The sequence below is a fragment of the Phacochoerus africanus genome, chromosome 5 (assembly GCF_016906955.1).
Source record: "Phacochoerus africanus isolate WHEZ1 chromosome 5, ROS_Pafr_v1, whole genome shotgun sequence".
Classification (NCBI taxonomy): Eukaryota; Metazoa; Chordata; class Mammalia; order Artiodactyla; family Suidae; genus Phacochoerus; species Phacochoerus africanus.
The window spans coordinates 90071990-90095620 of NC_062548.1; the positions used below are offsets into that span (position 1 = coordinate 90071990).

The 23631-nt window shown below is 38.4% G+C and overlaps 2 protein-coding genes and 1 long non-coding RNA gene across 10 annotated transcripts in view; 2 read left to right on the forward strand and 1 right to left on the reverse strand.

The window, feature by feature from the left end:
- PNPT1 (polyribonucleotide nucleotidyltransferase 1) overlaps window positions 1–5044 on the forward strand; it is a 41628-nt gene extending 36584 nt beyond the window's left edge. For 2 of the 3 annotated variants that reach the window (XM_047782046.1, XM_047782047.1), the window contains exons 26-28: window positions 855–933; window positions 3402–3449; window positions 4680–5044. In XM_047782046.1, the coding sequence (XP_047638002.1) occupies window positions 855–933; window positions 3402–3449; window positions 4680–4838 (286 nt within the window). In that variant the 3' untranslated portion in view covers window positions 4839–5044. The remainder of the gene's footprint in view (window positions 1–854; window positions 934–3401; window positions 3450–4679) is intronic. The other variant, XM_047782048.1, reaches the window with a different exon arrangement.
- LOC125128055 (uncharacterized) overlaps window positions 1–18012 on the reverse strand; it is a 54473-nt gene extending 36461 nt beyond the window's left edge. For 3 of the 5 annotated variants that reach the window (XR_007135127.1, XR_007135129.1, XR_007135128.1), the window contains exons 1-2: window positions 17830–18012; window positions 4375–4425 (exon numbers count right to left, since the gene is read on the reverse strand). This is a non-coding gene — a long non-coding RNA (uncharacterized LOC125128055). The remainder of the gene's footprint in view (window positions 1–4374; window positions 4426–17829) is intronic. The other 2 variants (XR_007135125.1, XR_007135126.1) reach the window with 2 other exon arrangements.
- A 41-nt stretch (window positions 18013–18053) lies between these two features.
- The window catches only part of PPP4R3B (protein phosphatase 4 regulatory subunit 3B), a 58523-nt gene continuing 52945 nt past the window's right edge, over window positions 18054–23631 (forward strand). Inside the window, exons 1-3 of one of the 2 annotated variants that reach the window (XM_047782045.1) lie at window positions 18054–18249; window positions 18464–18702; window positions 20034–20089. In XM_047782045.1, the coding sequence (XP_047638001.1) occupies window positions 18561–18702; window positions 20034–20089 (198 nt within the window). In that variant the 5' untranslated portion in view covers window positions 18054–18249; window positions 18464–18560. Of the gene's footprint in view, window positions 18250–18330; window positions 18703–20033; window positions 20090–23631 lie in introns of those variants that run through there. The other variant, XM_047782044.1, reaches the window with a different exon arrangement.

The window sequence follows — 23631 nt, forward strand, 5'->3', positions numbered from 1 at the left end:
AGTCCAAAATTACTTGTAATATTTCCTTTTTTTTGTGGTTTCTGGTTTATTTTAAAGGTAGTACTATTTAATGTAATACCATTTTTAAAATGCCCATTTTGGAGTTCCCATCGTGGCTCAGCAGAAATGAATCCAACTAGTATCCTCATGGATAAATAAATTAATTAAAATAAAATGCCCATTTCAACCTTGTCATTTTTTTACCAGCTTTAAAAAAATAAAATTATCAGATGTGCATGAACGTTCAGGGCTATCTGAAATGAATAAAAGACAATGGGATAATTTAATATCACAGGTGAAAACTAAGAAATGGGATGGCTTATTTTATTTGATTAGAGAAAGAAGGAAATGTTATATCATTTCAAAATTTTTTTGAAAATATTATGAAGAGAAATATATTCAAAAAGCTTTTCACTGCATATGTTTCCAGATATATATGTGTATATATATAAACTGAGTCATTTTGCTGTACAGCAGAAACTGGCACAGGGTTGTAATCAACTATACTTTTAAAAAAGTAAACACAAGGTTTATTTTCTATTGAAAAGATAAGTATGCCTCTTAGATAATCATACTTTTCATAATTATAAAAACATGTACTGGAGGAATTTTTTTTTTTTTGGCTGCGCCAGTGGCACACAGAAGTTCCACGGGTTAAACTCATGCCACAGCAGCAACCTGAGCCATAGCAGTGACAGCACCAGATCCTTAACCCACTGAACCATCAGGGAACTCCTTGGAGGGAGAGTTTTATGTGTTTTTTCACTTTGTTCTCCTATGAAAACAATCAATTTAATTATCAGCAAATAAGAGAGTTACTTATCATTCTAACCAGACTTATTTCCTTTTCATAGAGACACTGGAGTAATGGTTAAACTTTATCCAAATATGACTGCAGTACTACTTCATAACACACAACTTGATCAACGAAAGGTAAAAACAAGAAAGGAAGATGCAGACTTGATTACTTTTATTTTTTAATTTTTTTTAAGGCCACACCTGCGCCACAGCCACAGCAACACAGGATCAGAGTCACATCTCTAACCTACACCACAGCTCATGTCAATGCAGGAACCTTAACCCACTGAGCAGGCAGGGATTGAACCTGCATCCTCATGGAGACTGGTCAGGTTCCTTTCCACTGAGCCACAATGGGAACTCCAGATTTGATTTTTTTTTTTTTGTCTTTTTGCTATTTCTTAGGCTGCTCCCACAGCATATGGAGGTTCCCAGGCTAGGGGTCCAGTCGGAGCTATAGCCACCGGCCTACGCCAGAGCCACAGCAACACAGGATCCGAGCCACCTCTGCAACCTACACCACAGCTCACGGCAACGCCTGATCGTTAACCCACTGAGCAAGGGCAGGGACCAAACCCTCAACCTCGTGGTTCCTAGTCAGATTTGTTAACCGACAAAGATACTGCTGACAGAGGTTTCACATTGTTTACCAGATACTTGTTTCTCCTTCCATGATGGAAAAGAAATATTCTTAAGTATTTTGAAGTACCATCTAGAGTTAACACATACCAGTTACTAAAAATACCTGGCTATATAGTACTATTTTTCCAATTTTTCTGACCAATCATAATTCTTAGAATTTTTTTAATCTCTGTTGTAGTTAATACATTTGGAAGACTAAGAATATGAAGCCATTCAAGAATACCATGGTAGCAGAGAAGTAATAGGAATGTCTGTTTATCCATATGTTAAAATATAAAGCTGTACAGGATAGAATAATGTATTATTGGCCAAGAAACAGACACCAAAAAATAAAGCCCAGAAATAAACCTAGCTATAAACATGAGAATGTAATACCTATGAAAATCTGTATTTTTAGTCAGTGAAGAAACAAAGATAATTCAGTAAATCCTATTGGTACAACTGGTCATCATAAAGCAGGATCTTTCTGGGAGTTCCTGTTGTGGCTCAGTGGAAAGTAACCCGACTAGTAACCATGAGGATGCCAGTTGATCCCTGGCCTTGCTCAGTGAGTTAGAGATTTGGAATTGCCATGAGCTGCATAGACTCTGCTCAGATTCCCCCATTGCTGTGGCTGTGGTGTAGGCCAGCAGCTGTAGCTCCAACTCAACCCCTAGCCTGGGAACTTCCATACGCCACAGGTACAGCCCTAAAAAAATAAAGTAAGATAAAGCAGGAAGTTTCCTCTTTTTATACTGAAATTCCATTTGAATCAAGGTTCTAAATGTAAAAAAGAAGAAAAATATTTTAAGGTGATGAAGGAAGAAGAAATTCTAAACATGGGGAGGGGTAGGGGTTGAGGGAGGACATTAGAAGAAAATACGGATATTTAATAAGCTTGGGACTGGGGAAATCTTTCTCAGCATGATATCAAAAGCAAAAATGTAAATACAGAGATGCCTGACCCCATAAAATTTAAAAAATTAGGACAAAATTACAATAAGCTTGAAAGTAGCAACTTAGGGGGAAAAAATAAGCATTTATGACAGAGGCTTCATATACAAAGGGCTTGTACAGATCAGTAAAAAAGAAGACTATCAATAGGAAAATGATCAAAGAACATCAACAAATTGTTGTGTGTGTGTGTGAGTCTTTAAGCCAACCAATAGATATTCGGAATCAACAGCAATTTTCAAAAACGCAAATAAAGCCAAGTTACCATTTTTCCACTTTTCAGATAGTTGAAAATTCCCAATGTAAATAAGAGTGTAAAGACAAAACAGACATTGTCATACACTGTTGATAGGAATGTAAATTGGGGCAAACTTTTTGGAGAGGGTTTGGTAAGCGTATGAGTACCTTTGGACCTACAAGTTCTACCATGTGTAGGACTTCATTCTGAGAGGATAACATTCATGAATGTATAATCGTTGCAACACTGCAGTTCATTTTTCCTCAACTTTTTGGTTTGAAAATTTTTAAATCTACAGAAGAGTTGAAAAATAATACACTGAACCAACCATATAACTTTCACCTAGATTCGCTGATTATTAATATTTGCAACACTGGAACTTAAATAACCATGTTTAGAGGATTGTCTAAACAAGTAATACAGTTTGAATACTCAACTGTAGTGCTTCATTTACTGATATGAAATGATTTCAACATATTATTGAGTTAAAAAGTCAGCGTATTATAAAACAACATGCTCAGCAGTAAGGTCCATTTTTACAAATGCAATACATACACTATAGAGACATTTGAAGGGATACTCACTGGTGTATTAGCATTAGTTATTTACAAGCAAATTGGATGATTTTTTACTATCATCTGAATAATTATTTTAAATCTTTATTAACAGATTTTATAATCAGAAAAAAACAATCAAGCTGTTTCCACTTGGGAAAAAAATGTGTACTACCATACCATGGATATTAGGTAATAATGCCTAACAACTAATGTATTAACATGTTCTCTTTCAGATTAAACATCCCACTGCTTTAGGATTAGAAGTTGGCCAAGAAATTCAGGTACTTGTAATCAACCTTTTAGCCTTAAAGTTGTAAACTGCACTTGAAGTTTCAACTATTTAAAAAAATAAGCTGAAAGAATCAAATCAACATCTGTGATTTATATTATTTATATGCTGGGTTTTTTTTTAAGAGTTGCTTAAAACAGACTTGTTAGGAATTTAGATATAATTCTTCCCCTCAAGGAGATGGCTATGCTGAGTCAGTGATTTGGAGACAGGACAAGAGAAACTTGATATGGTGACTGCTGAAGGCCTTTGAATGTCTTATTTGAGGGGCTGAGATTTTAATTACTTCTGTAATGCTTGAGGCTAAAAGTCTTTTTCTGTTTTTCTGTCTTTTTCTTTTACCCCCACCCTACCCCTGCATATCAAATATCCCAGGCCAGGGATCAAATCCTAGCCACAGCTGCAAACTATACCACCTTGGATCCTTAACCCACTGCCCCACAGCAGGAACCCTCAGGCTAAAGTTTTTGATGAAAGCCACACTGTTCAGTTCTATAGCACACTGACTAACCTTTTTAATAGTCCTTTATGAATGGATGCAAGAAGTGGTTACCAGTCTGGGTTTTGTTTTGGTTTCTTTTTGGGGGTTTTTTGGTTTGGGGTTGTTTTTTTTTTTTTTATTGCACCACATTCTGTTCCAGTTATGCCTAAAGACCATGACTGAATAACCAAGACTTCTAGTTTATTTCCGATCTGTAATCCCACTGTTCAAATAACCTCTAGGGAAAGATGAGAACTAAGTCATAATCTCTCTATACAAGGTTGTTTAAAAACTACTATATTTTCCCCTGACTTTCAAGGTTTAAGATCAAGCCAGTAACCTCCAATATGACAAATAGTTCTTTGAGCATTAGTCTGAGTGACCTAAGCATAAACCTATATAGTTTGTAGCACAGTTAGGCTCAGGAAGCCCTTACCTAGATTCATTCTCCCTGGCTTTCATTGTTCTTCCAGTATAGGGACCAGGCCTGGAAAGAAGGTGGCACAAATGAGTCTAACAGAAGATTATAACTGGGCGACTAAATGTTCCTCTTTTTCTTTTATATTCACTACTTAACCAAATTATATTTATTTTTATTTATCTCCAGTTAGCACTGAGCTATGCTTTCAGTGAACAAGTAAAAACATCAATCTTTGCCTTATTTGGACCATGTCGATTAAAAAATTTGGGTATCAGCCAATGTGCTTTAACTTTAAAAGTATATTTGTTTCTTTAACACAGGTGAAATATTTTGGACGTGATCCAGCTGATGGAAGGATGCGGCTTTCTCGTAAAGTGCTCCAGTCTCCAGCTACAACGATTGTCAAAACTTTAAGTGACAGAAACAGTATTGTAATGGGAGAATCTATTTCACAGTCATCATCTAATTCTTCTCAGTGACTTTTTTTATTTAAGAATTCTAGAATGATATTCTATGGAGCAAAATTTCAGTAGTATCTTCTAATGTATAGATTTATATATAATATAAATATATTCTAATGATTTGTATTACAGTGCTCACTTTACATGTTCCATTTTTTTTACCATTTCCAGTTACCTATATTATTTACATCATAAATCAATAAATATTTATTATTAAAAGTAAACCATTTATACATCTTAGAAAAGATTACCCTTTAATTCTTGTAATTTTGAAATATCTGAAAACTTCAGAAATAATAGATCACATTTGCTGCTATAATGATTTCTCCCTACCATCTTATTTTTCTTCTTTATATACAGTATTGACAGTTTAGTCATCTTATGGCCCACCTCTTTGCACAACAGCTTTACTTATCCACACCTGTTTCACAAACTGGAACTTACCATATTCAAAACCATTCCCTATTTCTTTAGTACAGTTACCAATTACAGTAAGGAGTTGAAGAAGCTAATTTGATGTTTTTATTTTTTTTGTCTTTTTAGTGCTTCACCCACAGCATATGGAAATTCCCAGGCTAGGGGTCTAATTAGAGCTGCAGCTGCCAGCCTACACCACAGCAACGTGGGATCAGAGCTGCATCTACGACCTACACCACAGCTTGTGGTAACACTGGGTCCTTAACCCACTGAGTGAGGCCAGGGATCCCACCCACGTTCTCATGGATACTAGTTAGGTTGGTTACCACTGAGCCACAGTGGGAACTTCCTAATTAGATGTTTTTAATAATAACCTTTAACCTTTCAAATTGGTCACAAACCCAAAAATACAGTGGAGATTTATAATTAATATTATAAATATCTGATGAGAATGAGGTAATCATTTTTCAAATTTAGAAAATTAGAAAAATAATTTACTAATACAGCACTAAGTCATTTAGTATGTATGTTGCTAATGTATGGATGTTCTTGGTAGAAGGGATGGAGGAATCGTGATTTTCAATTAATAAATAAATGTGTGAAAAAGCCATGTATAGAAACTATTGATGAAATTATTAGTAATAGCTATAAGATGATGTTCACTCCCTTTAAGATATCATGTTATAATTCCATAAAGTAAATGGTTCATGGAAGTCATAATTTAGAATATTTAGTCCTTTTATATCTAATAAAATATTTGCAAATTCATGACTTAAGGCTAACTAGTTATAAAACATTAAAAATTTAGCTGGCCATTAAAGACTTAAATATAAGACAAGACACCATCAAATTCCTGGAAGAGAACATAGGCAAAACATTCTCTGACATCAACTTTACAAATGTGTTCTCAGATCAGTCTCCCAAAGCAACAAAAATAAGAGCAAAAATAAACCAATGGGACCTAATCAAACTGACAAGTTTTGCACAGCAAAGGAAACCAAAAACAAAACAAAAAGACACAGAATGGGAGAAAATCGTTTCAAATGATGCAACTGACAAGGGCTTAATCTCTAGAATATACAAGCAACTTATACAACTCAACAGCAAAAAAGCCAGCAACCCAATTGAAAAATGGGCAAAAGACCTGAATAGACATTTTTCCAAGGAAGATGTACAGACGGCCAACAAGCACATGAAAACACGCTCAACATCCCTGATTATTAGAGAAATGCAAATCAAAACTACCACAAGATACCACCTCACACCAGTCAGGATGGCCATCATTAATAAGTCCACAAATGACAAATGCTAGAGGGAGTGTGGAGAAAAGGGAACCCTCCTGCACTGTTGGTGGGAATGTAAGCTGGTACAACCACTATGGAGATCAGTATGGAGGTACCTTAGAAATCTATACATAGAACTACCATATGACCCAGCAATCCCATTCTTGGGCATATATCCGGACAAAACTACTTAAAAAAGATACATGTACCCTCATGTTCATTGCAGCTCTGTTCTCAATAGACAAGACATGGAAACAACCCAAATGTTCAACAACAGACGACTGGATTAGAAAGAAGTGGTATATATACACAATGAAATACTACTCAGCCATAAAAAAGAATGAAATCATGCCATTTGCTACAACATGGATGGAACTAGAGAGTCTCACAGTGAAGTAAATCAGAAAGAGAAAGACAAATACTATATGATATCACTTAAATCTGGAATCTAATATACGGCACAAATGAACCTTTCCACAGAAAAGAAAATCATGGACTTGGAGAATAGTCTTGTGGTTGCCGAGGGGGAGGGGGAGGGAGTGGGGTGCTTGGGGAGCTTGGGCTTAATAGATACAAACTATTGCCTTTGGAATGGATTAGCAATGAGATCCTGCTGTGTAGCACTATGTCTAGTCACTAATAGAGCATGATAATGTTCAAAAATAGAATGTGGGAGTTCCCATTGTGGCGCAGTGGTTAACGAATCCGACTAGGAACCATGAGGTTGCGGGTTCAGTCCCTGCCCTTGCTCAGTCGGTTAACGATCCAGTGTTGCCGTGAGCTGTGGTGTAGGTTGCAGAGGCGGCTCGGATCCCGCGTTGCTGTGGCTCTGGCGTAGGCCGGTGGCTACAGCTCCGATTCAACCCCTAGCCTGGGAACCTCCATATGCCGCGGGAGCGGCCCAAGAAATAGCAACAACATCAACAACAAAGAAGACAAAAGACAAAAAAAAAATAAAAAAAATAAAAATAAAAATAGAATATGTACATGTATGTGTAACTGGGTCACCATGCTATGGAGCAGAAAAAAAAAAACTATATTGGGGAAATAACTATTAAAAAATTAATAACAAATATTCTTAGTTTAAAAAAAAAATTTAGATGGCCAAAGATTTTTTTAAATGTGTGTATATAAGTCAGTAAACATTGTTATACACCTGTAGTGTATAAAACAGCATGACAGGCAATGTTACACTTTCTGAAATACTGAGTACCAATTGTAAATGAAAGATTAAACTATGTGCTTTGTACATTTCATTGTTCTCTTTAATTATAGTGACAAAAAAGTTATTCTCACTTTGTCTTCTGTTTAAGACATAATCCTTAATGATAAAATACTTTTTTTTTTTTTTGGCTTTTTTTAGGGCTACACCCACAGCATATGGAGGTTCTCAGGCTAGAGGTCGAATTGGAGCTGTAGCTGCTGGCCTACGCCACAGCAACATGAGATTCGAGCTGCATCTGCAACCTACACCACAGCTCAAGGCAACGATGGATCCTTAACCCACTGGGCAAGGCCAGGAACCAAACCTGCGCCCTCAAGGATGCTAGTCAGATTCGTTTCTGCTGAGCCACAACAGTAACTCCTTTAATGGTAGAATTTCAAAATTGTAGTTTGTTTTTCTTAAGTATTATATTTTCTTTTTCAGAAAGACTCCCAACTGCTAATAACTGCTAATAACACAGGGAAATAAAGTTAGTTCTTAAATTCTAGAGACCAGTAGTGCCAGAGAGTAACAAGACAGGTCACTAGCCATGAACCACCAAAATAACCCAATTTCCACTTAAACCAAGAGCCTAGAGTTCATATCTGAACTGTTCTTATTTTTGTCTTCATACAAATCTTGTTTTCCCTACTTTCCAATAAAAGGTTTCTATAAAGTAATTATATGCTAAGATCTCTATAATAATTTAAGTCAAGTATCCATCTTTGGTAGTTAGTGCAAAATAGTTACTTAAAACACTTTTTCCTTGATAATCTTTGTTAGTTGATGCTATCACTTACAGTTTTTAATACAATCATTTTTTTTCTTCTCTTATAGATCATCCTGAACTTCTGAATCTAAGTTAGTAGTATGAATATCAGTAGCTTTCTTATTTTGGCCAAGCATAGCATTCATTTATTCAACACAATATATTCTGGGCACTAAAATGTGTACAGGAGATGCATAGTCAACAAAGCAAAGCCTCAATGCTCACATTCTAGTGGATGGAAACAATAAATAAGTATACAACATGTGGTAGGTTCTTTAAAGATAAGCAACAGGGAAAGGAGATAGAATGATTAAAAAAAAAAAAAAAAAGACTCTTTTAGATAAAATGATCCAGAATGGCATCTCTGAAAAGGTAACATTTGAGCAGAGACCTGAATGAAGTGGAGGAAGATGTGCAGCTATTTGGGAAAGAGAACTCCAGATAAAGGGACTAACAGCTTCATTGATATTGTGTTTAGAATATATAGCAGACTTTCCATTCTATAAACCAATTTCATATAGTCTTTTACTCCTTAATCTTGTTCCTATTCTTCACTAGAATTGGAAAGCAAATAGTATGAATGAAATTTTATAGTGCAAAGTGATTATTTTCAGAGCATCTAACCAGGCAAGATTAAATTAAATATGCTTGTTTACTTGTAAGGAGAAGAAAGACACAGAGATCTAGTAAAAGTTTAAAAGGCTTTTACAAAATTCCAGGCTCATGAGAGATCAGGGTGGTATAGGCAGCGAAAATGGAAAAGAGAGTATGTCTTAGAATAAAGGAACAGAAACCAATCTAAGTTAAAGCTAAAGCAAAGGAGGAATTCTACCACAGGGCCATGAATTTATTTCACAGAAACCAAGTCATACTCCCTGTGGTGGAGTGAAACCAAGACTGTCAAGTTATTAGGAACTAAGAAAGTTCCCCCTGTCTGGAGTCTCATGGCCTCTCATTTGTGCTGCGTGGCACAAAATAGCTTTATTCATGGATGCACAGGTCAAAAGATGGCTACCCCATAGGAAGTTACTTGTCTCTGAGTTCAAGTTCTCCTGCAGGAGAAAATGACAGACTCAGCTTGAGAAAGGTGTCAAATCTGATTAGGATTGCCAGATAAAATAACAGAATGCCAAGTGAAATTGGAATTTCGGGTAAACAAATGTTCAGTGTAAATATGGCCCATGCAATATTTAGGATATACTTAACATTTTAAACAATTATTTCTTATTTATTTAAAATTCAGTTTTAACTGGGGGTCCTGTATTTGTGTTTGCTAAATCTGGTAATGCTAAACCTACTACAAACAACTGGTCAGAATTCTCAAGGGCCCACTCCTAGAAAAGGAGAATGTTCAGGAAAAGTGGGCTGAGCTGATACCACAATACTGCAGAACAAATATAAAAAGAAAATGGATAGACTTAACTCAGGTAGAATGGGATTGGGTAGGGGGTAAAGGAAGCAGAGTTGAGGATTTCAGCCTGAGGGTTGTGAAGATAGTAGGTCTGTGACAAAAATAATAAACCTGGAGAGGCGAAACAGTTTTGAAGAGAAAGGTGTCTGACTTAGAATCTGAATGACTTCATTATGGAGAGGTGATGTTTGAGCTGGGCTTATAAAGGACCATTATAAAAGAGAAAAAGAGAAAGGCTACCTATGGGAGAAGAACAGTTTTATCAGTGGATGAAGAAGACAGTAAATAAAGGTCAGACTGTAGAAGGGCTTAGAATATCAGACTTAGGACTCTGAACTTTATTCTGCATGTGTTGGGAAAGTTTCATGAAAACCAAAACTGCAGAGTTGGCTATAGTTTTGATATTGTGGCTATAAATTTTAATGTAATTGCCAAGGACTCAAATTAGAAGAGATAATTACAAAAAAGAAAGCATAAAAATATGTAGACCATTATCATTTATGAAAACATAATTTTTTTTTTCTTTTTAGGGCCTCCCTGTGGCACTTGGCAGTTCCTAGGCTAGTGGTCAAATCAGAGCTGCAGCTGCCGGCCACAGCTACACCAGATCTGAGCTACATCTACGACATATGCTGCAGCTTGGAGCAACACCAAATCCTTAACCCACTAAGCAAGGCCAGGGATCGAACCTGCATCCTCATGGATACTAGCTGGGTTTCTAACTCACTGAGCCACAATGGGAATTCCCAGATAAGTTATCTTAATAAAATATTGGCAATAGTTATGAAAACCAAGTAGTTCTGTAGGAATGCAAGGATAGGTAGGCATCTAATATCAGTAATGAATTATAGAGAAAAACCCTGTGATAACTAGATGCAAAAGAGGCAATTTATAGAATTCAATGTACATTTCCTAAAGAATTTAGACTATTAAAATGTCCTTAACTTGGTAAGGACAAGTTATTATATACTAGAAATTAAGAACATGTAAAAGCAACACTGAAGATACTGACATTAAAGTCAGGAACAAAACAAGAATAACGACTCATTCTCATTAGTGTTCTGAGGTCCTAATAACCATGATAGGCTTAAAAGAAGGAGGAGAAGAACAAAAACATTTGCAGATGACCATTTAAAAAAAAAAACGACTTTAAACTGTTATAAAATAGACTCTAGCAGGAGAGGTAGACAAATGCGAAATAAATATGACACTTACAAGATGGGATTAAGATGGTGGAATAGAAGGAATGGAGCTTAACTTCTCTCCTAAAAACAACAAAATTCACTACTAAAGACTGAGCAATCTTCACCCAAATGGACCGGAAACCTTAAAAAAGATATCCTACTCCAGAAGAAAAAGAGGAGGCCACATCAAGAGATAGATGGGGCGATTTCGAGATATAAACAACCCCATACCTCCCCGGCGGGAAGCCCCACCGACTGGAAACTAACTGGTTCACAGAGACTCACCTACAGGAGTGAGAGTTCTGAGCCCCACATCAAACTCTCACGTGTGGGCATCTGGCACCGGGAGAAAGAGCCCCTGGAGCATCTGGCATTGAAGGCCAGTGGGGCTTGTGCGCAGGAGCTCCACAGGACTGGGGGAAATGGAGACACCATTCTTAAAAGGCGCACACAGACTTTCACATGCACTGGGTCCCAGAGCAAAGCAAAATCTCCATAGGAATCTGGGTCAAACCTGACTACAGTTCTTGGAGGACATCCTGGGACAACAGGGGTGAATGTGGCTTGTTATGAGGGACGGACATTGAAAGCAAAGCTCTTGGGAATATTCAGCAGCATGCCTTTCTCTGGAAGTGACCATTTTGGGAAAATCTGGTCAGTCAGTGCTGAGAAGCCCCAGTGCAAACAACAATCCAGGTGGGATCACAGCCCCGCCCCTCAGTAAACAGGCTATCTAAAGACCCCTCAGGCACACAGCTGCCTCTAATCCCATCCAGAGACTAAGCCCCACCCACCAGAGGGATTAGAATCAGCTTCACCTACCAGTGGGCAGGCATCAGTCCCTCGCATCAGGAAGCCTACAGCAAGCCCCCATACCCACTTCAGCCACAAGGGGGGCAGACACCAGAAGTAAGAGAGCCCACAACTCTATGTTCATTGCAGCACTATTTGCAATAGCCAAGACATGGAAACAACCTAAATGTCCATTGACAGAGGAGTGGATCAAGAAGATGTGGTACAAAAAATAAATAAATAAATAAATAAATAAATAAATAAATAAATAAATAAATAAATAAATAAAAAATAAAAAATAAAAAAGGGAGTTCCCGTCGTGGCGCAGTGGTTAACGAATCCGACTAGGAACCATGAGGTTACGGGTTCAGTCCCTGCCCTTGCTCAGTGGGTTAAGGATCTGGCGTTGCTGTGAGCTGTGGTGTAGGTCGCAAACGCGGCTCAGATCCGCGTTGCTGTGGCTTTGGCGTAGGCTGGCGGCTACAGCTCCAATTAGACCCCTAGCCTGGGAACCTCCCATATGCCGCAAGAGTGGCCCAAGAAAAGACAAAAAGACCAAAAAAAAAAAAAAAAGATGTGGTACATATACACAATGGAATATTACTCAGCCATTAAAATGAATGAAATTCCAGCATTTTTTGCAACATGGATGGACCTAGAAATTATCATGCTAAGTAAAGTCAGCCATACAATGAGACACCAACATCAAATGCTTTCACTGACATGTGGAATCTGAAAAAAGGACAGACTGAACTTTTTTGCAGAACAGATGCTGACTCACAGACACTGAAAAACTTATGGTCTCTGGAGACAGTTTGGGGGGTAGGGGGATGAGCTTGGGTTATGAGATGGAAATCCTGTGAATGATCATTATACAACTACAGATGTGATAAATTCATTTGAGTAATTTTAAAAAAATAATAATAAAATAATTAGACTAATAAGCGAGCAGTGGCCACATAGGCTTACCAAAATAAATAGCAGTCAAATGCTGCTGTGGTATGAGCTCATGTCCACTTCTCTCACTTTTTCCAGGCTTTAAAAAGCTGTGCCAACAGTGAGTTTGCCCCATCTCCTGGGGTCCTGACCAAGATTAAATCTTCTGTCCCAAAGTCAATGAAATCTTATTATCCAGTGCTAACTTCCAGCCCTCTTGATCAAGTACCCTCAAAATCCAATCCCAAGTGTATTCCTCTGTTCCTAGTACATGCTAGCTTATTATTTCAGTTCTCTTGGTGTGTTACACCAGGAGAACTCTTTCCTCCCTTATCAGATCCAGCAGTCTCCAGGCATAGTACGACTAGACTTAACCCTAGTTACTGCGGCCTATCAGCTAGGAGAAGCATGTGAGCAACTCTGGAAGAGTTGCCCTCTTTCTGCAAGGGAGACAAAATTTTACCTCTTTCTAGGAGTTATAAACTACTTATGCAAGCCTTGAGGATCCAGGGGTACCTACAGAGACAAATCCTCAGACAGCCATCAGGTTTCAAAGTTTCAGACTTTCCCAACCAGGGCCCTGGTTGCATTGCAGACCTCCCTAGGCTGAGCACTCAGATATCTTTAGAGCTCTTTAAGTGTCAAATCCCTTGTTTTTCCACTGCAAGAAATAAGGGCCTCCTGAAGCCCAAAGAGGACTCCTGGCTCCCAAACTTAGTTTTTAACTATGTGTTAAGTGCCCTCAACTAATTATCCCTGTGCAAGGCAGTGGTACAACTTAATTGGCCAGCTCTGCTCTGCTTGTTTGATATCTTTCAAATCCTGAATCAGTGAACAGGCAACAGCATTCCTCCCTTCTAGGATATTTTCCTAGGTCATTACTGGTGAAAACAGTAGTCAAATGGCCACCTTCATTCCAGGGACTGAGTAAACAATTCCCCAAACTACATCTTACTGCCTGATTTCTGGCACTACTCCCTGTATCACCTATGTCAGTTCTGGTGCCCAGAGAAGCAGATGCCAAAAAGAGATCAGACATACAAAACAGTGACTCGGGAAAATGTCTGTGAAGGATAATACAGGTGAGCCCAGCAACTGGGAAAGCCTGCAGACAGTACTGCAAGTCCGCTTTCTGTGAAAGGAAAAAGGGAAGGAAATGGTAGTAAGAGCTTCAGAGTAGTATAATTCCAAGAAAGTCTCATTCTGGCTAAGTTCCCCAAGCCAAAAGTGCCCATTAGAGGAGTTCTACTTTGGACAGGAAAGGACAAGTTTGTACTCATCCTGTGTTCAGCCACCGGACAGGAGCAGTTGGAGCCATCTGTAGCTTTAGCACAAACATAATGATGAAGCCAAAGGGGTGGCAGCTGTCTATCAGTCAACTATTTCCCAGAGTAGGTTCTCCTTAAGGAGATCTGAGTGGTGCATTTATATGGCCACCACACCAATAAAAAATCAAAACAAACTATAAAACTATAGCAATTAACTGTCATACTAGAGTTTATCAAATAAAACTTGGGAAAAGAGAGGTGGATTAAGACTCCAATCTAGATATACAAGTATGTGTGTGTCTGTAAATATAATAAAGAATATGACTTAAATAGCATTTCATTTATTTGTTCTAATAATAATCTTCATCATCTGTTAAATGATGTTGACAGGTGGTTCTCCATTTGAAGGGGAAATTTTTAAATTGATATCCTACTGCATATACTCAAAAAATTTCAAGTGGATTTGAGAAAAAAAGTTAAAAAGCCGTAAAAACATGATACAATACCTTGGTTAAGGTTAAACATGGGAAATTAACCACATACATAATTTCTAAATTCTGTCCTGCTGAGGAATGGCCAAGGAGCGACTACATTTAAGAAGTGCAGACGTACACAGGGCTTGGACAGAAGGCTGGGGTATCCTATGTGTGCATGTTAAGGGCTATCAAAGTGCAGGACAGAGGTGAGGTGTGAAAAAAGAAGGCAGGCTAAGGACTTCAGGAGCCAAAGGGAGACTCTGGAACTCTGAGGAGTTCAACAATTCTAGATTTGGAAGTTCCTGTTATGCTTCAGCGGTAACAAACCCAACTAGTATCCATGAGATCCCTGGCCCCGCTCAGTGGGTTAAGGATCCAGTGTTGCCATAAATTGCAGTATAGGTCGCAGATGAGGCTCGGATCTGGCGTTGCTGTAGCTGTGGTGTAGGCCAGCAGCTGCGGCTCCAATTCGACCCCTAGCCCCTGGGAACTTACATATGCCGCGGTTGCGGCCCAAAAAAGGAAAAAAAAAAGGAATTCTAGATTTGAATATGGCTTCCAGGCTATTATGAAAATATATTTCTTCAAGTATACTGAAGGTAGGAAAAAGGTAATAGCTTGATTGAAAACTTAAATTTTTAGGAGTTCCCATCATGGTGCAGCAGAAACAAATCCAACTAGGAACCATGAAGTTGCAGGTTGGACCCCTGGCCTCACTCAGTGGGTTGAGGATCCAGCTTTGCCGTGAGCTGTGGTGCAGGTCACAGACACAGTTCAGGATCTGGCACTGCTGTGGCTGTGGCACAGGCCAGCAGCTGTAGCTCCAATTAGACCCCTAGCCTGGGAACCTCCATATGCCATGGGTGCAGCCCTAAAAATACAAAATAAATAAATAAATAAGTAAATCTTAAATCTTTAGAAGTACAGTATATGGTTTTCCATTTGCAGGCTTGTCCCGGACCTTAGAAATGTTAGAGATGGGCCTGTTACAGTAGAAGAAAGAGGGAATCCCTGTGACCTAGTGGAAGAAAAAACAAGAGCATATGCCCGAGGATCCAGCAAGGGCCAGAGATGAGTCCTAAGGGTTAAACTGTTCCTTCCTTTCAGATATTTAGAGAAAAGAGATATTAAAGGCATGGAGGATGGGAGGGATGCTTTGAAACACTGTTCAGAAAGATCATGTTACTCATTTCAGAACTCTTTAGTGTATGTGTAACTCATTCAAAGTAAAATTCAAGGAGCTTTAAAACAGCCTCTCTCCCACTCCCAACCTTATTTCCCACTATTTTCCCTCTTTCTCGCTCCACTACAATCACAATGGTTTCCCTGCTATCCCTCTCACCCATGCAGCATGCTACAGCCTCAAAGCTTTCATATGTGTCATTCCTGCTTCCTGGCTCTCTCTTCCCTGAGGGAAATCCATGGCTGCATGCCACCCCTCCAAGACCTTCCTCAATAAACACCATTACCTCTCTCAAACCCACTCTCTAACCTTTTGCTACTCTTAGTTTTTGGTCATAATATTTATCAGTCCCTGGCATCTGTTTATTATCTTCCTGCTCTAGAATGTAAGCTCCATGAGAATAGGAACTTCTTCAATTTATTCACTGTCTAGCACATAGTACATGTTCATCAAATACTTGCTAAATGATTCAATACAAGAAATGACTTATTTCAGTTTTTTCCAGTATTAGATCTTATTTGTAGGATATTAAATTCTTAACATGTATAGTCAAAGTGGCTGCTGTATAGTTCTCATTCCTTTAACTTAATACATGACACATACAAGATTTTTTAGGCCAGTAACACATTATGACTTTGTTCACCTAGCCCCCTCAGCTTTGAATACCCTTCAAGCCAAACTCACACTCAGGGAATCCTCTAACATCAGACCCAAAATTTATCTGTGAAGCCTTCTCTGACCCAAGACAGAAATGTTATTTCCTCTGGACTCCAAACACATTTAGTCCACATCGATCAGAGCAATTAACGGGCTCTATTGCTACGTGTATTAATTCAAGTATATTTTCTAGGTCCTCTTTATTTTTTTTTTTTTTTTTTTTTGTCTTTTTGCCATCTCTAGGGTCGCTTCTGCAGCATATGGGAGGTTCCCAGGCTAGGGGTCTAATCGGAGCTGTAGCCACCTGCCTACGCCAGAGCCACAGCAACGCCGGGATCCGAGCCGCGTCTGCAACCTACACCACAGCTCAGGGCAACGCTGGCAACGCCAGATCCTTAACCCACTGAGCAAGGCCAGGGATTGAACCCGCAACCTCACGGTTCCTAGTCGGATTCGTTAACCACTGACCCACGACGGGAACTCCTCTTAGGTCCTCTTTAGACTAAAAAAAAAAAAAAAAATCCCATACGAATCCTATGTATCCAGATTTTGAAATGAGAATTTATTTTTTATCAGGCATCTGCTCTAAGACATTCTCACGTTTCAGTGCAATGCGGAAGGGTGTACACACAAGATCTAGTCAAAACATAAGCACGCTTCGACAAACCATGGATTAGGATGACTACAACTCCCAAGATGCGCTGCAGGAAAACGTGCATTTCGCCTGATTTTCCCCTTTCAGACTAAAGAGCTGTAAAGAGCTAGCGGCAAGAACTGTCCTTAAAAAAACGAATAAAAGGAGTCTATCAAGAAAACAAGGATTGAAATAAATGACTGCCCAGTTCACCTGTATCCACCGTGCAATGTTTGAAAATTAATCTGTTGTTTGACAACTAATGTAAACGCCAAAAGAATTTCTTCCTCAGTGCAGAAGTCTTCCCGAGAGAGAATGCAAGAAATGCCAGGAAGAGAAACTCAAAAATATCAAAAACAATGCTTAGATAAGTTAGGCAGGTAGTTCCCGCCAGTTCCCTAAACTTATCTGAAGACTCATTTTCCGAGATTACAAATTAGGGAAGAACACCATATTTTCACGAAGCGGAAAGTATGCTTTCCAATGGCCAGCCACCAAAAGCATAACGGCAAAACGCCTGGGCAGGAAATAAGAAACTGTCACACCTTTGTACGATGTTACAATCTTCTGGACAAACACGAACAATTCCTGAGGAAATGCTTAACTATAACAGACTCCACTACGAATTGCAGTGGGTTTGGGGTCGCATTAGACGTTTTAAATTCCTAAAGTCTTCACAGACAAGAGGTTTTAACTGTTTTTCTCCTACAGGCTGACAGGGTGAGCTTCCATTAAGGAGTGCGAGCACATTTCCTTCCCTTTGGCTCAGAGTAAGTCCTGTCCAAGGATGCGTACCTCCCAGGTTTGCTCTGTTTTTTCCACAGAGCTTGGCTCTTCCACACGCCTGTCACAGACAGCAACCGCCGGAAGCCGGATCCACAACTCGGTTCTGGCGGTCTGCACAGAGAAGAGTCTCGCGGTACCAGCCGTGACTGGAGGCTCGCGAGAACCGCCCTCCCAGCCGAGATCGCGCCAGTAGGCGGGGTCGAGAGAGGAGAAAGTCGCACTTAGGACCCTCCCACCTCAGCCCAGTACCCTGCATCGCGAGAAAACCGAGTACTGCCAGTCCGGGGAGCGCATGCAGAAACCGAGGCAATGCATGTTGGACTTGTCGGCCGCCGTAGCCCCTGCTAGGACAGCCCGTGCGAGCTTGCTGGAGGAGGAAGAGAAAGGCAGAGAGAATCGGGTTACAAGATGGCGGATCTGTAGCAGTTACCGCGGCGGCGGCGGCGGCGGCGGCGGTGGCTGCGGCGGGAGAGCTAGAGAGCTCTGGGGGTCAAAGGGCGGGGAGGGTGGGTGTGAGCGGGGGTGAAGTGAGAGGTAACCGGGACTCCAGGCGGAAAGGTCTCAGTGGCTCGTGTTGTCCTTTCCCGCGGCTGAACCTTGGGAGCCATGGTGAACTCAGGCCTCTCCGGAGCCGCCGCCGCCGCCGCTGCCGCCACCGCCGCTACCGTTTCTCAAGAGTGAGAGAGGCGGACTAGGTGAACGAGGAGGCGGCGGCTGGAGTAGTGGGGACAGCAGCCACCATGTCGGATACGAGGCGGCGAGTGAAGGTCTATACCCTGAACGAAGACCGGCAATGGGACGACCGAGGCACCGGGCACGTCTCCTCCACTTATGTGGAGGAGCTCAAGGGGATGTCGCTGCTGGTTCGGGCAGAGTCCGACGGTAAGGTTATTGGAACCGTAGGATAGGGGACAATGCCTCCGGTTTGGGCACAGCCCTGGCGTTTAGGCCCTGGGCCGGGTACTGTTACTACAACCACTTAGGACAGCGCATTGGTTTTGTGCGTGCACTTCAGTGCGTTGAAGGAAACAACTTTGTCTGGATTTACCCTCGGTCAGACGCCGATTCTCTGTTCCCCCGCCTACCATCCTTGTTAAACATTTGACCGGTTCTTCTCCAATCTCGCCTCTTGAGCAGGGGAAAGTGTGAGAGAGAAGGGAGGAAGAGATGGAAGACTAGGTAGTGAATCTCCTTCGGGGGAGCTGACCGTCCCCGACTCCCGTTATTTTTTTATCCATTATATGCCTGGTACAAAAGGCTTAGTGAAACTTTACTTTCTGCGTGTTTTTTTTTTTTTTTTAAACTCGTTTTACTAACGAGCTTCAGATGCCACAGTCGACAGGTGCTGGGGAAAAACAAGAGGCACCTTTTCCTGGGGTTATTGCAGGCTGTTGACAAGATACACGCACAAGCACATACATCTTCAGTCTGGGATCCCTCCAGGCTACCTTTGTAGAGAGTGCTGTGAAAAAGTGGATACTTTACACCCTAAAAAGTTAGGACACCAGGCAGATTGTAAACTTGTATTCGTTGATTTATTGTACGAGTCATCTGTAAAATATTCTTAAATTATAAAATGTTGAGCCCTAATTAAAACACCTTTCTCATTGTAATCTGAACGCCTATATTTGAACAACTGATATGTACAGATAAAAGAAAAATAGCAATCTTTGGTTTATTCTTGGCATATTTTGTACTCTCGCACTTTCCTTTTTATTTTAAATAGTCATGGACATTTGTTTTTACATAAGGTGTTCTTCCTTTTGTTCTTAAGGAGAAAAAGAAATGCAGTTTTGTAATTTGTGTACTAAGTACTTAGATCCCTGTTGTGGTCCTTTGTAATTTGTTTAATTTGTTAAACTGGAAATGCAATAAAATAACTTTGTTAAAAAGAATTTGGCTTCAGGTGGTCATTTAGACCTTGAAATTTTTATTTCAATAAAACTCTAATAAGTAATCTAGTCTCCGTATATTCTTCTTCTGAACATTGGTGGTGTTAGATGAATTTTTTTCCTTTAAGGGTATATGGGAATGGGGTGATATATTCAAAATTAAATATGAAGCCCAGATCTTGAGAGAAAAATGTAAAATGGAATACATTTAATTACTTAAGGTGTCTTGCTGGGAGGGAGAAAAAGGTTTTTTAGTATTCTCATGATTTATTCAGGGTTTTATAAATTAAACCTTATAAATACTGTCTTTTTAACTTTCAGGATCACTACTCTTGGAATCAAAGATAAACCCAAACACTGCATATCAGAAACAACAGGCAAGTAGTTGTTTATCTTTAATTTGAAAGACTTCATCCTTGATCAAGGAAATATTAATCTGAGAAAGATGGGAAAGCTTTCCTGACCAGAAAAAAACATGTCTGGTAAACTAAATTATAGGCACATGTTATTTCCCTTGCAGATGAAAAAGTTTCACTGAAAAATGAAAGCTTTTGTTCTGGCAGTAATTTACTATCTTTTAATTGAGCCAAATTCAATTTAGATTATATTAGAATACAGTGTATTTGTTAGTCTTATTTAACTGCAGTTAGGCAGGTATCTTCTATACTCTGTACACTAAGCCTTTTATTCTCAGTCACATTTAAAGGAAATGACATAAAAGAAAATTCAAAGGGTACTCTTTAAAGCAAGGAAAACCTGTTTGTAGTGTGAAATTACATCCTTTGACTTATGCAAAGGTAAAGCTTTTGAAATAGAAACCTTTAAATCCTGTTCTTTAATTGTTGTATATTTTTAATATAATGGATACTTTATGAAAGTGTACATTGCCTATTATGTAATGTATTCTGTTAATATTTATTGTCTTATTTAGGAAAAGAAAACTTGTTTTAATGTGCCTTATCTAATCTGGAAATGGCAGCAGTGATTCAACCGTTCCTTTATTCTGTGAATGTTTTCACTTTTATTATGAAAGATTTCAAAATTAAAGAGTGCAGAGACTGATATAATGAGTGTGTAACACCACCAAATTTAACAGTGTTAACATTATACCATATTTGCTTCAGATCTATTTGTAGTGTTGAATATTGTGGCTAGAGTTAAAAACTCCCTTTGTACATTCTATCCATTCTCCATCCTCCCTATAGGTAACCACTATTCTGAAGTTGATGTATATTATTTCTGTACGTGCTTTTATACCTTTTCTGCATATGTATGTATCCATAAATAATATGTAGTCTTTTATGTGTTTTTAAACTTTATGCAATGATCTCATATTCTTATATGTACTCTGCAACTTTCATTTTTCACTCAACATTATTTTGAAGATTTGTTTGTGTTAACAATGTAGATCTAGTTGGGTTTTTTTAAAAACACTGTATGATATATGATGTATACCTATTGTCAGACATTGGGATTATTGCCAGTTTTTTGGTGTGTGTGCAGTGTGTAAAGTGAATATGCAGAGATTTTTGAAGGAAAAAGGTAAATTATTTAACAATTATATTTACAATCGTCAATGCTTAGTATTTTCAGAGTTAATGAAAATTTGAATGCCCAGAAGCAAATACTTCACAGTTGGAGAAATGAAATTATGTCTATTACAAAGTAAATTATTAGTAAAAGCCTTACTGTTAAACAGTTGTTTTATGTATACAGTACATTCTTTATTAGTCCTTTAAATTATTTTTAAAATTGTGAATATTCAGTTAGTAGTTTTTTCCTCTGCTTAGAAAATGTGTCTTTTTTGTTGGAGGATCAGATTAAACATTTGTTCTGTATTGAACACTTGAAGATGTTTCCTATACCATAGATTTTAAGGTAGACATTTAAGTAAATTTAATTTCGAAGTCAGCCAGGCAGATGGTTACTCTGTCTTTGTACTGACTTTTACCAGATTGCCACATTTGTTTTGTTTTTGTTTGCTGCTTTGTGGGGAAAGAAATACTAATATTTTGTAATCTTTTTTTTTTCTTCTACACGCATGAATATAAAAACCTCAGGAACTGTGTTTTTAAGTGTGAGTCCCTACAAATCAGTTATGTTATGGATTCTTCGCCGATCGTATACAAGATACTTTAGCTGTTGTTATAATTGAAAAATATCACATTATGGTGGAGGTTTGTGTATATAGTGGTCCCCCAGTGTTAGTCCAGAATTACACAGTGGTTCTGTGACTATTTTTAGAAACTTTGGGACATAATTTTATGTATAATATTACTCTGCTAGAAGATGTAAGTACTGGAGGAAGAAAATATTTAAAAAAATTTTTTATGCCATTAAGAAAATGTTTTTTGTAATCATTTAAATAATATAACTTAATATAAACATTTAAATAATCTAAACATTAGGTCTTTTTATTTTTTCATATAATGATTTTTATTATTTCCCATTATAGCTGGTTTACAGTGTTCTGTCAATTTTCTACTGTACCACTTTTTTATTATTTTTCTCCTAATCAAAGTACTTTTACTAAATAACAAAGTAAAAGAACTCTCAAAGGGGTCATTTATTTTCTTTATTTTTGTTTAAATTGAGTGCACTTTTCTTATAGAAATCGAAGAGCTAAATGGGAGTTATGTTAAACTTAGTTTCTTTGTAAAGATAATGGGGTTTTTTTATTTTCACCAAAATCTTGCTAAGTGCACCTTTTTACCAGGTTACACAAATTGGGATTTCCAAACATATTGATATTTTTCTGTCTTCATTAGAATTATTTTTTTTAATATCGTCATTTAAGTATTCAGTAAATTAGTCTAGAGAATTATTTCCAAAATTTATATGAAGTATATTGATCAATATTGAATTTTAATTAAAAAAAACTTTAGGAGTTCCCGTCATGGCGAAGCGGAAACGTATTCAACTAGAAAGCCTTCAGTCCCTGGCATTGCTCAGTGGGTTAAGGATCCTGCATTGCTGTGAGCTGTGGTGTAGGTCGCAGAGGCGGCTTGGATCTGGCTTGGATCTGGCGTTGCAGTGGCTGTGGCTTAGGCCAGCGGCTACAGCTCCAATTAGACCCCTAGCCTGGGAACCTCCATATGCCGCAGGGGTGGCCCTAAAACCAAAAAAAAAAAAAAAAACTTCAGTGAGTTAATGATACATTTATAATTTATAGGATATTTTGCTACATTAACATACATTGAATAAATTCGTAGAGGAATATTTTAACATTCTTTTTTCAACATTACAATTCTAAAATGAGCTAAATAAGTACTGAATTGTTAACTCAAAAAGCCCCTTTTTGTTTTGTTTTCCGAAAGCAAAGTGCGGAGTTGTGGGCTAAATATAAGTTAGCCTGGTAGCTTACTGGGTTAAGGACTTGGCATTGTCACTACTGTGGCTCTGATCACTGCTGTGGTGCAGGTTTGATCCCTTGCCTGGAAACTTTTGCATGCCCTAGTCATGGCCAAAAAAAAAATAAGTTAGAATAAGTTGAGTTGAATGTCAAATAACTCAATATCAATAGGTAATCTTCGGTTCACTTCACTTTCTTACTTGCTGGGGACAATATTGAAATAGTTAATGGGAAGAAGATATACCTAACTTGAAAGAGCAAGTAAACTTGTGAAATGTTTATTTGAATAAACATGTTGGAAAGAGAAGACAATGATGATGCAGTGGAAATAGAATACATGTGTCTAAATTTTAAGTTACTTAGAGTCAATCCCACTTGATCTTGTCTAAATCAAAAACAGAATTATAGGGTGTATACCTTTTATATTTAATAAAATTGTGAGTTAATAGGTTTTGGGAAGTATGTATAAGGAAGGTCTCATCCTGGGTTTTATTGAGAGAAAAGATATAACAGGTGAAATAGAATAATAATAAATTAGCTGATAAAGTTCTTCAACCCAGTCCTCAT